Here is a 12,780-nt window from a genome sequence, read left to right on the forward strand (position 1 = left end):
GTGTAAAAATTCTTGGGAGCTGTGCACTTAGGATTTTTATATTTTATATAAAGAAACAGAAGTAGAAAAATAAGATATTCCCAGGCACCGCCCTCAAAGTTTTCAAGTGGGCCCCTGCCATTTCAGCACATACTACAGGTGATTCAATACAGGTTTGTTGACTGTCCTTGGGAAACACTACCTTAGGTGCTTGCTAAGTAGCCCGCTAGGTAATAGTATACTGACTTCGTCTTCAGCAGTGATACCAGATATGTGAGGTTGGCTTGGTTTAGGTTTCTCCTCCCACAGGAATATTGTACAACATCTTCAGTACCTCAGTCCAAGGACGGGACTATCGGCATATGTCAGGGAACTAGATTGTCCAATAAATAAATAGCTTTTGAACAGCGAGAGTATGCACGGAGCCTCACTCATACTATTGGCCTGCACCGCCGCCACTGCTAGAAGAAGGGGTGACGCGCTCATGGCACCAGCCTGACGGTAGTGTAAACACTAAAAGCATTACTCTGGAGCACCATTGGGCTGATCTCAAGGTGGTTTGTAATCATTTTATTTCTGAATTTTACAGTACTTCCACATACATTGTTGTTTTATTTTTGCTATACAACTGGAGAGGAACACTGAGCAAGTATTCCTGTTTCCATTCTATAGGTGAAGCCGCTTATGCAGACAGGGTGCAGTAATTTCCCCCAAATGACAGTTTTGTTGGCACAAATACACATTGCTTCTCTCATATGCATATTAGTCTGCTTGAGCTTCCATAACAAAATACCACAAACAGAGGGGCTTGACAACAGAAATTTATTTTCTCATAGTCCTGGAGGCCAGAAGTCCACCTGCAAGGTGCCACCGAATGTGGGTACAGGCTGCCCCCTCACTGTGTCCTCACATGGCCCTTCCCCTGTGCACCTGCAGGGGAAGAGTGGAAACTCTGTTCTCACTTCCTTATCTTATAAGAACGGTCCTATGGTACTAGGGCTCTACCCTTGTGATCTTATTTAACTTTAATGACCTCTTTAAAGGACTTTTCTCTTAATATAGTCATATTGTGGTTAGGACTTCCCCATGAATTTGAGGGGTAGGGAGGGACACAATTCAGTCCAGACAGATAGTAACCAGGGGACACTTACACCATGTTGAGGAAATAGTTTTATGTGACAAGCCTGGTTAACTATTTCTTACAGTCCCATAACATGTACATTTCATAAGAGTTTATTTTAGTAGATTGCCCTCTGCAGTGAGGACTAATAACAAAAATAACAAATGTGCAAAACAGACTTGGTTTTCACCTAAGACATTTCTTTTCCCCCCAAAAAATGTGCCTTAAAAAATAATACTATTCATTTGCCAATAATTTTCAGAATGTTTCCTGACTTGGAAAAAGGAAAGATCACTACGAGGAGTCCCCAGCTTCTTTATCGGTACCCGAGTGACCAGTAAAGGCAGCCACTTTCTCTAGACCTTTTTTCCTTCTCTAGTCATTAATACTTTTTTAAAGATTTTTTTTTTTATTTATTTGAGAGAGAGAAAGCAAGAGAGAGAGCATGAGCTGGGGAAGAGGCAGATGGAGGGAGAGAGAGGCGAGGAGCCTGATGTGGGGCTCAGTCTCCGCGCCCTGGGATCATAACCTGAGACAAAGGCAGATGCTTAACTGACTGAGGCACCCAGCTGCCCTGGTCGTTAATATTCTTTGCATCTCTATAATCTTCTTCTGTTCCCCTCAAATATATATGATCATAATTAATATTTAAAATAAGCATTATTATGACTCCATCCCGATTATTTGGCTATGCCTTTAATAAAACCCATAGAAATATCCTGGAGTAGTTTTTATGTGACTTGAGATTGATATGTAAGTAAAACTACAAAAATAGACCCATCAGTTCTTACAGTGGCTTTTTGCTCATTCAGGTCCTTAGAGTGTATTATGACCGTCTTCTGGATAATGCAGATAGAGGTTGGCTTATCAACTACATTCAAGAAATTTTGAAAACATACATGGATGAAGATTTTCATGAGCTTTTTCAACACTTAGATTTCGATAACGATGGGGTGGTAGAAGAAGATGACTTGCGTAGCTTAATGTTTTGTGATTTCCACGATCCCAGGCGGGAGGACACCAACTACAGAGAAGTTGAGGATGTGGATAATCTTCGGGTGATAGCAGAAGCTCACTTAGAAGAATACAACAATATGAGCAAGAAAACCATGAGCCTTGTCTTATTCCGATTTGCCATAGAGCACATCAGCCGAATTTCCAGGATCCTGAAGCAACCTCGCAGCCATGCTCTTCTGGTTGGTGTTGGCGGGAGCGGGAGGCAGTCTGTCACCAGATTAGCTGCCCACATGGCTGACTATTCAGTTTTTCAGGTCGAAATCTCCAAGGGGTATGGTACCACTGAGTGGCACGAAGATTTAAAAGTGATCCTCAGGAAATGTGCCGAAGGTGAGATGCAAGGTGTCTTCCTGTTTACAGACACTCAGATCAAAAGGGAGTCATTTCTAGAAGATGTCAACAATCTGCTGAATGCTGGGGAGGTTCCAAATCTCTTTGCATTAGACGAGAAGCAGGAGATATGTGATAAGATGCGTCAGTTAGACCGCCAACGGGATAAAACCAAACAGACAGATGGAAGCCCCATAGCTCTTTTCAATATGTTCATTGATCGCTGCCGCAACCAGCTGCACGTGGTCCTCGCCATGAGTCCCATCGGAGATGCATTCCGGATCCGCCTCAGGAAGTTCCCTGCTCTTGTTAACTGCTGTACCATTGACTGGTTTCAGGTATGGCCATACCTGAAACGGTATGGTGACTCTTCGTCATCATCATGGCTTATTTTATAGACTCCCCCCAAAAAGTTGGTTGAGCAGAATTTTCTGATCAATGATAATGTATTGTATAAAATTAGAATTCAAGAAATCATCATAAGAGAAAAGCATCTTATTACTCATAAATACCATCATTAAGCTCAGTATATTAACAGAAGGTTTTAGGATGAATTTGGGTATCAGTCAGGTCCTCTGAAGGCTTCCCTGAGCAAAGCTGAATGAAGGAACTGTTCCTGGAGCTACAGCTCCAGGTGGGGTTTAAGGAGCTGAGAGGGGACAGTGGAGCAGTTAGGAGGGGGTGGAGCATAGCGGGGAGCTTTAGTACAGGTTGGGCATAAAGGGACAGAGGGAGGAAAGCGTGTTCCTGGGGCTCAGAGCTGGGGAAGTAGGATTACTTGAAAGGAGCAGGAACACAAAACCTAGAACTAAGCTCCTGCTAGAAAGGAAGGGAGGGTATGAATACTCCTGCCCCTCTCCTGTCCTTCCAGTCTCTTTTCATTAGCCAAACCCAACAGGAAGTCAAAAGGAGGAAAGCCAGAGCGACACTTGTGGTAGTTAACTTCAGTGTCAGGAAGCACAGAGCGGATGAGACAATGGTGTGTGTTGGGAGTTTATGGGCTTTGGCCAAGGCCCTGTGAGTGCATTTGGCCTTGGGGAATGTGCACAGCCCCTCTGTTCTCCATTTCCTGCTAAGACGGTGTCAAACAAGAGATTGATTGAACACTTGCTCAATAGCAGGTGCTATTCTGGAAGCTGGGAGTGAACAGGAAAATGAAATAGACAATGGTTCTGATCTCGAGCTTATTTTCTAGAGACAGACAACTTAGCAAAAACTCATTCCATCAACAGTGTGGCATATAGGGAGTAAAAGCATTTCTGAAGAGTTGACCTTTTCAGAGGAAGCATGCCAGACGAGAAGTGCTCGTACTGAGAGGATGTGGGCAGAGGGCATAAACTCGTGAAGGGAAGGGGCTGTGGAAGGAACGGGTGTGGCAGGGGACTTGGGCGTGGCGGGCACCGAGTTACTGAGGGGGAGTAGCAGAGGTGACGTCAGGAAGGTGGCAGAGATCAACAAGTTGGTTTTGAAGTTGAAGTACACTGGGAAGTCTTTGACGGATTATTAGTTGGGGAGTATGACATTTTGAAAAAAATCACTCTGGCAGCTGTAGAGAGCCACATCAGCAGGGAGACCAGTTAGGACACCACTGGAATATTCCAAGCAGAAGGAAACAGGGAGTTGAATTGGGATGGCTGTTGTAGGAAGAAGAGAAAGGATTTGGAAGCTAGTGTGGGGATGGCACCTATAGGACTTGTTTATGGGATGAATGAAGGGTTGGGAAGGAGAGGTATCAGGCCTGATTCCTCCATGGCTGGAGCAAGGAGTGGGCGGTGGTGGTGTTTCCAAGTTGGGGAAGATGGCAGCTACTTGGGGAGACACAGGAAGTACATTTTGGACCTGTCAAGTTTGGGATACCTTTAAGAAAAAATCAAAGAGAGCGTCATTCAGATGATTCTGGAGTTGAGAGAGGGTAATAACATATACCTCAGAGAATTATCGGGAGAATTCAATGAGATGACACTGGAAGAACGCACACAGGAGGAGACCTTCCATAAATTTAGTCCCTGTCCTCTTCCTTGTGCCCGCAACACACGCAAACCATTTCTCTGACCTTTGAACAGACCGTGACGAGTCAATGTTAGTAGTACTAGCTACTGACTCCTGAGTGTGTAAGTCCTTGGTTGGGGGTCGGGGATCGGGAGTTCCTCATGGAAGTGTCTCTCCTGCCCCGTCCTTCACCCGTTCCTCTCCACTTCTGACATCGATAAATCACACAGGGCTACAGGAGTAACAGACTTCCACTGGTCACTTTGATCAAGTACTAACCCATCTATCCTGAATTCAGTCATGGCCGGAAGATGCACTCCAGGCAGTTGCCTCACGCTTCTTGGAAGAAACTGAAATGTCAGAGGAAATACGAGAAGGCTGTATCACCATGTGTAAAAACTTCCACACTTCTACTATAGATTTATCTACATCCTTCTATGTTGAACTTCAAAGATACAACTATGTGACTCCTACCTCTTATCTTGAATTAATCTCCACCTTCAAGACCTTGTTGGAAAAGAAAAGAAGGTAAAAATAAAATTTCATATTTCTATTTATTTATGTATTTTAAAGAAAGCATGCACTAGTGGGGGGAGGGGCAGAGGGAGAGAGGGGGAGAGAGGGGCCAACAGACTCACACTGAGCACGGAGCCTGTTGCAGGGCTCGCTCGCACTACCCTGAGATCACAACCGGAGCCAAAACCAAGAGTCAGACATTCAACTGACTAAGCCACTTAGGCATCCCGGAATTTCATATTTCTAAGTAAGCTACAGTGATTTTAAAACATTTGTGTGTACAAAAATGACATAACTATGATGTAGAGATTTATTTTGTATCTATATATAATATATATACATGTTTGTACTCTGATTATTGTTTATATATATGCATATACGTGTATGTGTGTGTGTGTATATGTGATTTATTTTGCAGTCAAATGCTCTACCACTGAGCTATACCCCCTATGTGATTTATTTTGCAAACATCTTCAGGGATGTTTGGGAGACGGTCTTATTCTTTTGTGTAGATGTATCATCTAGCACATTGTAAATACATAATCATATTTGTTAAAGGAATAAAGGTGTGCCACTCAGAGTTGGACTGACTCCAGGATCCTTTGACAATGATACTGAGTAAACACCATTTAGAAAGATTTTTTTTTGGAAGTAATTAGATAATAGATAAAACTTCTGTTTAGATATTGAACAGCTGAAACCCAGAGACAGCTAGTCAGGTTTCCTTCTTTAAATCCTCATCTGAAAAACCTCAATATGAACATCAATAAACTTATATACTATAGAAAGTGTCAGTGTGAATTTTTAATGTCATTGAGGGTGACATTTATATATTTATTTATTTATTGGTAGTTTCGAGTTCTTATTTAAATTCTAATTAACATATACTATAGTATTGGTTTCAGGAATAGAATTTAGTGGTTCATCATGTACATACAACAACCGTGTTCATCACAGTAAATATCTTCCCTAACGCCCGCCATCCACCTAGCCCACCCCCTGCCCACCTCCCCTCAGCAGCTCTGCCTATTCTCTATCATTAAGAGTCTGTTGTATGGTTTGCCTCGCTCTCTTTGTCCCTCCTTCCCCTATGTTCATCTATTTTGTTTCTTAAAATCCTATGGCATTTGTCTTTGTCTGATTTATTTTACTTAGCAGAATACACTCTAGTTCTATCCATGTCCCTGCAAATGGCAAGATTTCATTCTTTTTGATGCTGATTAATATGTGTGTGTGTGTGTGTGTGTGTGTGTGTAAGTTTGGGGGTCATCATGTTTCGTTTTCATTTGTTCCATGTGTTTTTAATTTCTTCTTGAATTTCCTGATTGACCCATTCATTCTTTAGTAGGATACTTCTTTAACTTCCAGGTATTTATGGTCTTTCCAAATTTTTTCTGGGGGTTAGCTTCAAGATTCATTGCATTACAGTCAAAACATATGCATGGTATGATCTCAATCTTTTTATACTGGTTGAGGCCTGATCTGTGAACTAGTATGTGATCTATTCCAGAGAATGGCCTTTGTGCACTGGAAAAAGAATGTGTATTCTGCTATTTTAGGATAAAAGTTTCTGACTATATCTGTTAAATCCATCTGGTCCAGCGTGCCATGCAAAGCCATTGTTTCCTTGTTGATCTTCTGCTTAGATGATCAGTCCATTACTGTGAGTGGGGTGTTAAAGTTCCCTGCTATTATTGTGTTACTATCAGTAACTTCCTTTATGTTTGTTACTAACTGATTTAGATATTTGGGTGCTCCCAAGTTGGAGTCATATAGAATTGTTAGATCTTCTTGTTGGATAGACCCCTTTATTATGATGTAGTCCCCTTGTTCATCTCTTTTTATAGTCCATGGTTTGAAATCTAGTCTTTCTGATACACAGACGGCTACTGTAGCTCTGTCTGATGTGCATTAGCACAATAGTGGGTTCTCCATCCCCTCACTTTTAATCTTCAGGTCAAAAGTGAGTCTCTCTCTCTCTCTTTTTAAAATATAACTCATCTCATGTGCTTATTTTGAGATTTCCAATTCAAATATAGGACTACATGGTTTCACTGAACTTTTTCTTTTCTTCCTTTATTTAAATTCAATTAGCCAACATATAGTACATCATTAGATTCAGATGTAGAGTTTAATCATTCATCAGTTTTGTATAACACCCAGTGCTCATCATATCACTTGCCTCCTTAATGCCCACCACTTAGTTATCCCATACCCCACACCACACCCCTCCAGCAATCCTCAGTTTGTTTCCTGTAGCTAAAAGTCTCTCATCATTTGTCTTTCTCTCTGATGACTTCCCATTTGGTTTTCCCTCGCTTCCCCTGTGGTCCTCTGTGTTCTTTCTTATATTCCACATATGAGTGAAATCATGTGATAATTGTCTTTCTCTGATTGACTTATTTCACTCAGCATAGCACCCTCCAGCTCCATCCATGTTGATATAAATGCTTAAGTATTCATCCTTTCTGATGGCTGAGTAATAGTCCATGGTACATATATACCACATCTTCTTTATCCATTCATCTGTTGATGGATGTCTCTGCCCTTTCCATAGATTGGTTATTGTGGACATTCCTGCTATAAATATTGGAGTGCAGGTGTGCTTTGGATCACTACATTTGTAACTTTGGGTTACATCCCTTGTGGTGCAATTGCTGGGTCACAGGGCAGCTTTACTTTTAACTTCTCAAGGAACATCTGTTCTGTTATCCAGTGTGGCTGCACCATCTTGCATGCCCACCAACAGTGTAGGAGGGGGCCCCTTTGTCCGCATCCTCACCAACATCTGACTTGTTAATTTTAGCCATTGTGGCTAGTATGAAGTGGTACCTCTGTGTGGTTTTGATTTGTACTTCCCTGATGCCAAGTGATGTGGAGCACTTTTTCATGGGTCTGTTGGCCATTTTTATGTCTTTCTCGGAGAAATGTCTGTTCACATTTCTGTTCATTTCTTGACTGGATTCTTTGTTTTTCAGGTGTTGAGGTTGATAAGTTCTTTATAGATCTTGGATATCAGCCCTTTGTCTGTAGTTCATCTGCAAATATCTTCTCTCATTCCGTAGGTTGCCTCTGTTTTATTGACTATTTTTGATCATTGCTTCAATCTTGTTACTAGATATTGGTCTATTCAGGTTGTCGATTTCTTCCTGTTTCAGTCTTGAAAGTTCATAGGTTTCCAGCAGTGTATCCATTTCTTCTAGGTTGCTTAACTTATTGGCATATAACTGTTGATAATAATTTCTGATGATTGTTCCTGTTTCCTTGGTGTTAGTCGTGTCTCTCCCTTTTCATTCATAATTTTATTAATTTGGGTCCTCTCTCTTTTCTTTTGGTTTGGTTTGGCCAGATGCTTATTGATATTATTGATTCTTTCAAAGAAACACTTCTAGTTTCATTGATGGTGTTCTACTGTATCTCCAGTTTCTAACTTATTGATCTCTGCTCTAATCTTAATTATTTCCCTTCTTGTGTGGGGGGTTGGCTTAATTTGTTGGTGATTTTCCAGTTCTTTAAGGTGTAAAGAGAGTTGGTATATTTGGGATTTTTCAGTTTTTTTGAGTGGGCTTGGATGGCTATGTATTTTTCCTTTAGGACCACCTTTGCTGTATCCCATAGGTTTTGGACCGATGTGTCTTCATTCACATTGGTTTCCATGAATTGTTTAAGTTCTTTGATTTCCTGGTTGGCCCAGACATTCTTGAGCAGAATGGTCTTTAGCTTCCAAGAGTTTGAATTCCTTCCAAACTTTTTCTTGTGGTTGTTTCAGTTTCAAAGCATTATGGTCTGAGATCATGCAGGGAATAATCTCAATCTTTTGGTATCAGTTGAGCCCTGATTTGTGACCCAGTATATGGTCTATTCTGTGGAAATTTCCATGTGTGCGCAAGAAGAATGAGTATTCTGTTGTCTTAGAGTGTAATGCTCTGTCTATATCTATGGCGTCCATCTGGTCCAATGTGTCATTCAAAACTCTTGTTTCTTTATTGATTTTCTGCTTGGATGAATAAAGCTGAGTAATAAACCACTCTCAGTAATATCTGAGAGTGGTGTGTTAAGATCCTCTACAATTAATGTATTCATATCAATATGACTCTTTATTTTGATTAACAGTTGACTTATATAGTTGGCTGCTCCCATGTTGGGGGCATAAATATTTACAATTGTTAGATCTTCTTGGTGGATAGACCCTTTAAGAATGATGTAGTGTCCTTCTGTACCTCTGACTACAGTCTTTCGTTTAAAATCTAATTTATCTGATATGAGAATCACTATACCAGCTCTCTTTTGAGGCCCGTTGGCATGAAAGATGGTTCTCCATCCCTTCACTTTCAGTCTGGATATACTTTAGGTTCCAAATGTGTCTCTTGTAGACAGCATATGGACGGGTCCTGTCATTTTATCCACTCTACAACACTGTGCCATTTTATGGGAGCAATTAGGTCATTCACATTGAGAGTGATTATTGAAAGATAAGTTTTTATTGACATCATGTTGCATGTGAAGTCCTTGTTTCTATAGATTGTCTCTGTAAATTACTGTACAGTATCACTCCTGGGTTATTTCTTCTTTTACAGAACCCCCTTAATATTTCTTGTAGTACTGGCTTGGTGGTCACATACCCTTTTCAACCTTGCTGGTCTTGGAAGCTCTTTATTTCTCCATCCATTTTAAATGTCAGCCTTGTTGGTTAAAGTATTCTTGGCTGCATGTTATTCTCAGTTAGTGCGCTGAATATGTCTTCCCTGCCCTTTCTGACTTGCCAGGTTTCTGTGGATAGGTCTGACATTATTCTGATGGTCCTTCCTCTGTATGTAAGGAATCTTTTCCCCCTAGCTGTCCTTAAGACCTCATGTCTGAAATTACAATTTGTGAATTTCATAATTAAGTGTCTGGAGGTCTTTCTAGACTTTTTTTTTTTTTTTTTTTTTTATCTTGGATGGGGGGTATCCTTTCTGCCTCTAGGACACAAACACTTGTTCCATTCCTCAGACTGGGGAAACTTTCATCCAGAATTTATTTATATCTTCTAGTCTCTCTTTCTCTACCCCCTCAGGGATCCCAATAATTCTGATGTTGGAATGTTTCATGGCCTCTTTTATTTCCCTAATTCTGTTTTCATGGCTTCTAAGCTGTTTGTTCCAGGCCTTCTCCTGATCTTTCTTTTCTATCAGTTTGTCTTCTAGATCACAAATTCTATCCTCTGCCTCAGTTATCCTAGCAATTAGAGTATTTAGATTAGATTGGATCTCATTGATAGATAGCATTTTTAACTTCTACCAGATTGGCTCTCAATTCAGCCCTTAGAGATTCTATGTTGTCACTAATGGTGTCCTCCAGCCTAGTCATTGAATGGATAATTGTTACCCTGAACTCCCTTTCTGACATACTGTTTATGTCCATATCTAGTAGTTCTGTGGCAGAGGGCACAGTCTCTGAATTTTTCCTCTGTTGGTTTTCCTCCCCCTGGTCATTTTGGTGAGAGGTGGTTGAGAGGATGTACAGCTGAGTTTATCAGCTGTGATCCAGACAAGATGAACCCTGGAAAGTTTCAGAGAAATAAGAAGTCAACACCAGAAAGAAAGAAAAAGGAAAAAAAGAAAGAGAAAACCCAGCCAAAATGAGCCCCAAAAGTAAGATTTATAAGGTACATAAACAAAAACAAGCAAACAAAAAGAGCAACAAAAGTAAATGAAAAGAAAAATAGGAAGAGCCCAGCCAAAAAGAGCCCCAAGACTAAGATTTCTATAGTACCAGAACAAAAAGAAATACACATAAACACAACAGAAGAGTTATGGAAGGTGGTTATAAATCCTCAGTGTGGGTGAGGCATGTTATTTTGGTTCTTCCTGGGTGTATCTTGTTATTTTGTTAAAGGATTCAACTTTCCAGAGATACAAGGAAATTAAAACTGGTTTATATATAGGGATAGTCTTAAATAGGAAAAAAGGATTACCTTGAAACTTATATCTATATGTATATTTAAAAAAAAGAAAAAGAAAATGAAACACAGGTATATGCATGAAAAAGTTCAAGTTAAAAAGTTATTATGAAATGTTTGTATTAAGCAGGTTAAAAAAATAAAAAAAAAAAAAACCAAGAATCATGAGAACAAATTAACCAAAAAAAAGAAAAGAAAAAGAAAGAAAGAAAAGTTGTATCTATGAAATATACAGGTTTTAGGGCAATACCAGGAGCTTAATATATTGTTTTCCCCTGATGTTGGGGTTTTACAGTTTTATGGGGACCCTGTGGTGGTTGTCCTCTTGTTCTTTTGGCTTGTCTTCTGGGGGAGGGGCCACCACATTGTTTTCCAGTCAATCTTGCTTGGGTTGAGTCACCCTGCCCCCTGTCAAGGGGTTGGGCTCTGTGGAAACCAGTTTTTCAGGCTTTTGTTCTCTGGAGGTTTTTGTTCTTCGGTGGCTTTTTGCAGCTTTTCAGAGGGTGGGAGCAAAGAATTAGTCTGCCAGAGCTCCACCTCAGAGAGAAGCCTTAGACTGATCCCTTCTGGATGGTCCAGAACACACAGACTCCCCCTCTGCAAACACCACTGAACTCCACCACCTCCTACAGGTGGTGCCCACCCCCAGCCACCATCCCAGTGGTCACTCGAGGCCCCTACTTTTCTCTGCACCCCCGTGCCACTAAAACCATGAGCAATATTGGTCCAGGGAGCCCTGTTTCTGGTGGCTGCCTTGGCCAGGACTGCTGCCTGGGGTCCACGCCTTACGCTGGGTGCAGTCAGACCCCATGGCAGCACATGTCACAGGAGGCTGTGGGCCGAGGGATGGCAGCCAGTGTCCCTGACGCACGGGCGGGAGTGTGCCTGCTGAGCAGTGGGGCAAGCAGTGGAAAGCCTCAAGCTCAGTGACCGCAGACTGGAGGCCCCGCCAGACTCTCTCTGGCACAAGTGGTTGCCAGTGGTCACTGTCCTGGGACCATGGGCTTAGACCCGTGCCCCTGACCGCCCGATTCCACCAGTTGCCCCTTACGATCTTTTGCTCTTTTTGAGTGCTTTTAACCAGACTCCAAGTTAATGCTGGTCCCCAATCACAGGGCACGTTCCTATTGGGATATCACTTTCTAGTGGGTCACTTCTGGTGGCTCCCTCCCCCTTCTGTTTATCCTCCAATATCAGTCCAGTTGTTCCCACTGTGTTTTACCTCTCCACTGGTGTCTTCTGTCCCCACAGAGATCCAGAAGTGTATAATCTTATATCTCAGGCTGATTTCATGGGTGTTCAGAGTGTTCTGGTAGAAAATTAGTTCACTTTAGGGGACCAGTTGCAACAGGGTCTCCTACTTCTCTGCCATCTTGCCCCTTTCCCCTCCTCCCCATTTTTGTCTTAAAGAAAAAATTATTTGAAGATATTGAATACTTCTTAAAATCATTTGCCACCTTTGGCAACATTCGAGACAATATATTTTGGGCACCGAAGTCTATTTAGAAGATGTAATTATAGAAAAGTTTTAAGGAACCATAGTGTTGTAGGAATAAAATTCCCAAGGTGACTAACTTTAGGAGTACACCATTCATTTTGATAAAGAGCCCTCCTTGCCTATACCTACTATATAATAAATTAAAAAAAAATTTCTGCAATTTTGCTATATGCATGGATATTGTGCTAGCACTGGAAATAAAAAATGAACAAGGCGTACTTTTGCTCTTAGTTGTGTGCAACCCAATGTTCTAAAGTCAGTAACTTTTGACCAAGTATTATGTGAAAATCTTTCATACCACCCCTTTAGTTATGCCTGGAAAAGGCCTAAAAAATCTCAAGACTATTTCAATTTTTTCCTTGAAGGGTAGAGAACTTGATGACTAACTTT

At 41.2% G+C, this 12,780-nt stretch overlaps 1 protein-coding gene across 1 annotated transcript in view; it reads left to right on the forward strand.

The window, feature by feature from the left end:
* DNAH7 (dynein axonemal heavy chain 7) overlaps positions 1–12,780 on the forward strand; it is a 263,533-nt gene that overhangs the window by 148,777 nt on the left and 101,976 nt on the right. Inside the window, exons 41-42 of the mRNA XM_059168545.1 lie at positions 1,912–2,784; positions 4,734–4,963. Coding sequence (XP_059024528.1) covers positions 1,912–2,784; positions 4,734–4,963 — 1,103 coding nt within the window. The remainder of the gene's footprint in view (positions 1–1,911; positions 2,785–4,733; positions 4,964–12,780) is intronic.

Source organism: Mustela lutreola, chromosome 3 (genome assembly GCF_030435805.1).
Source record: "Mustela lutreola isolate mMusLut2 chromosome 3, mMusLut2.pri, whole genome shotgun sequence".
NCBI classification, from domain to species: domain Eukaryota; kingdom Metazoa; phylum Chordata; class Mammalia; order Carnivora; family Mustelidae; genus Mustela; species Mustela lutreola.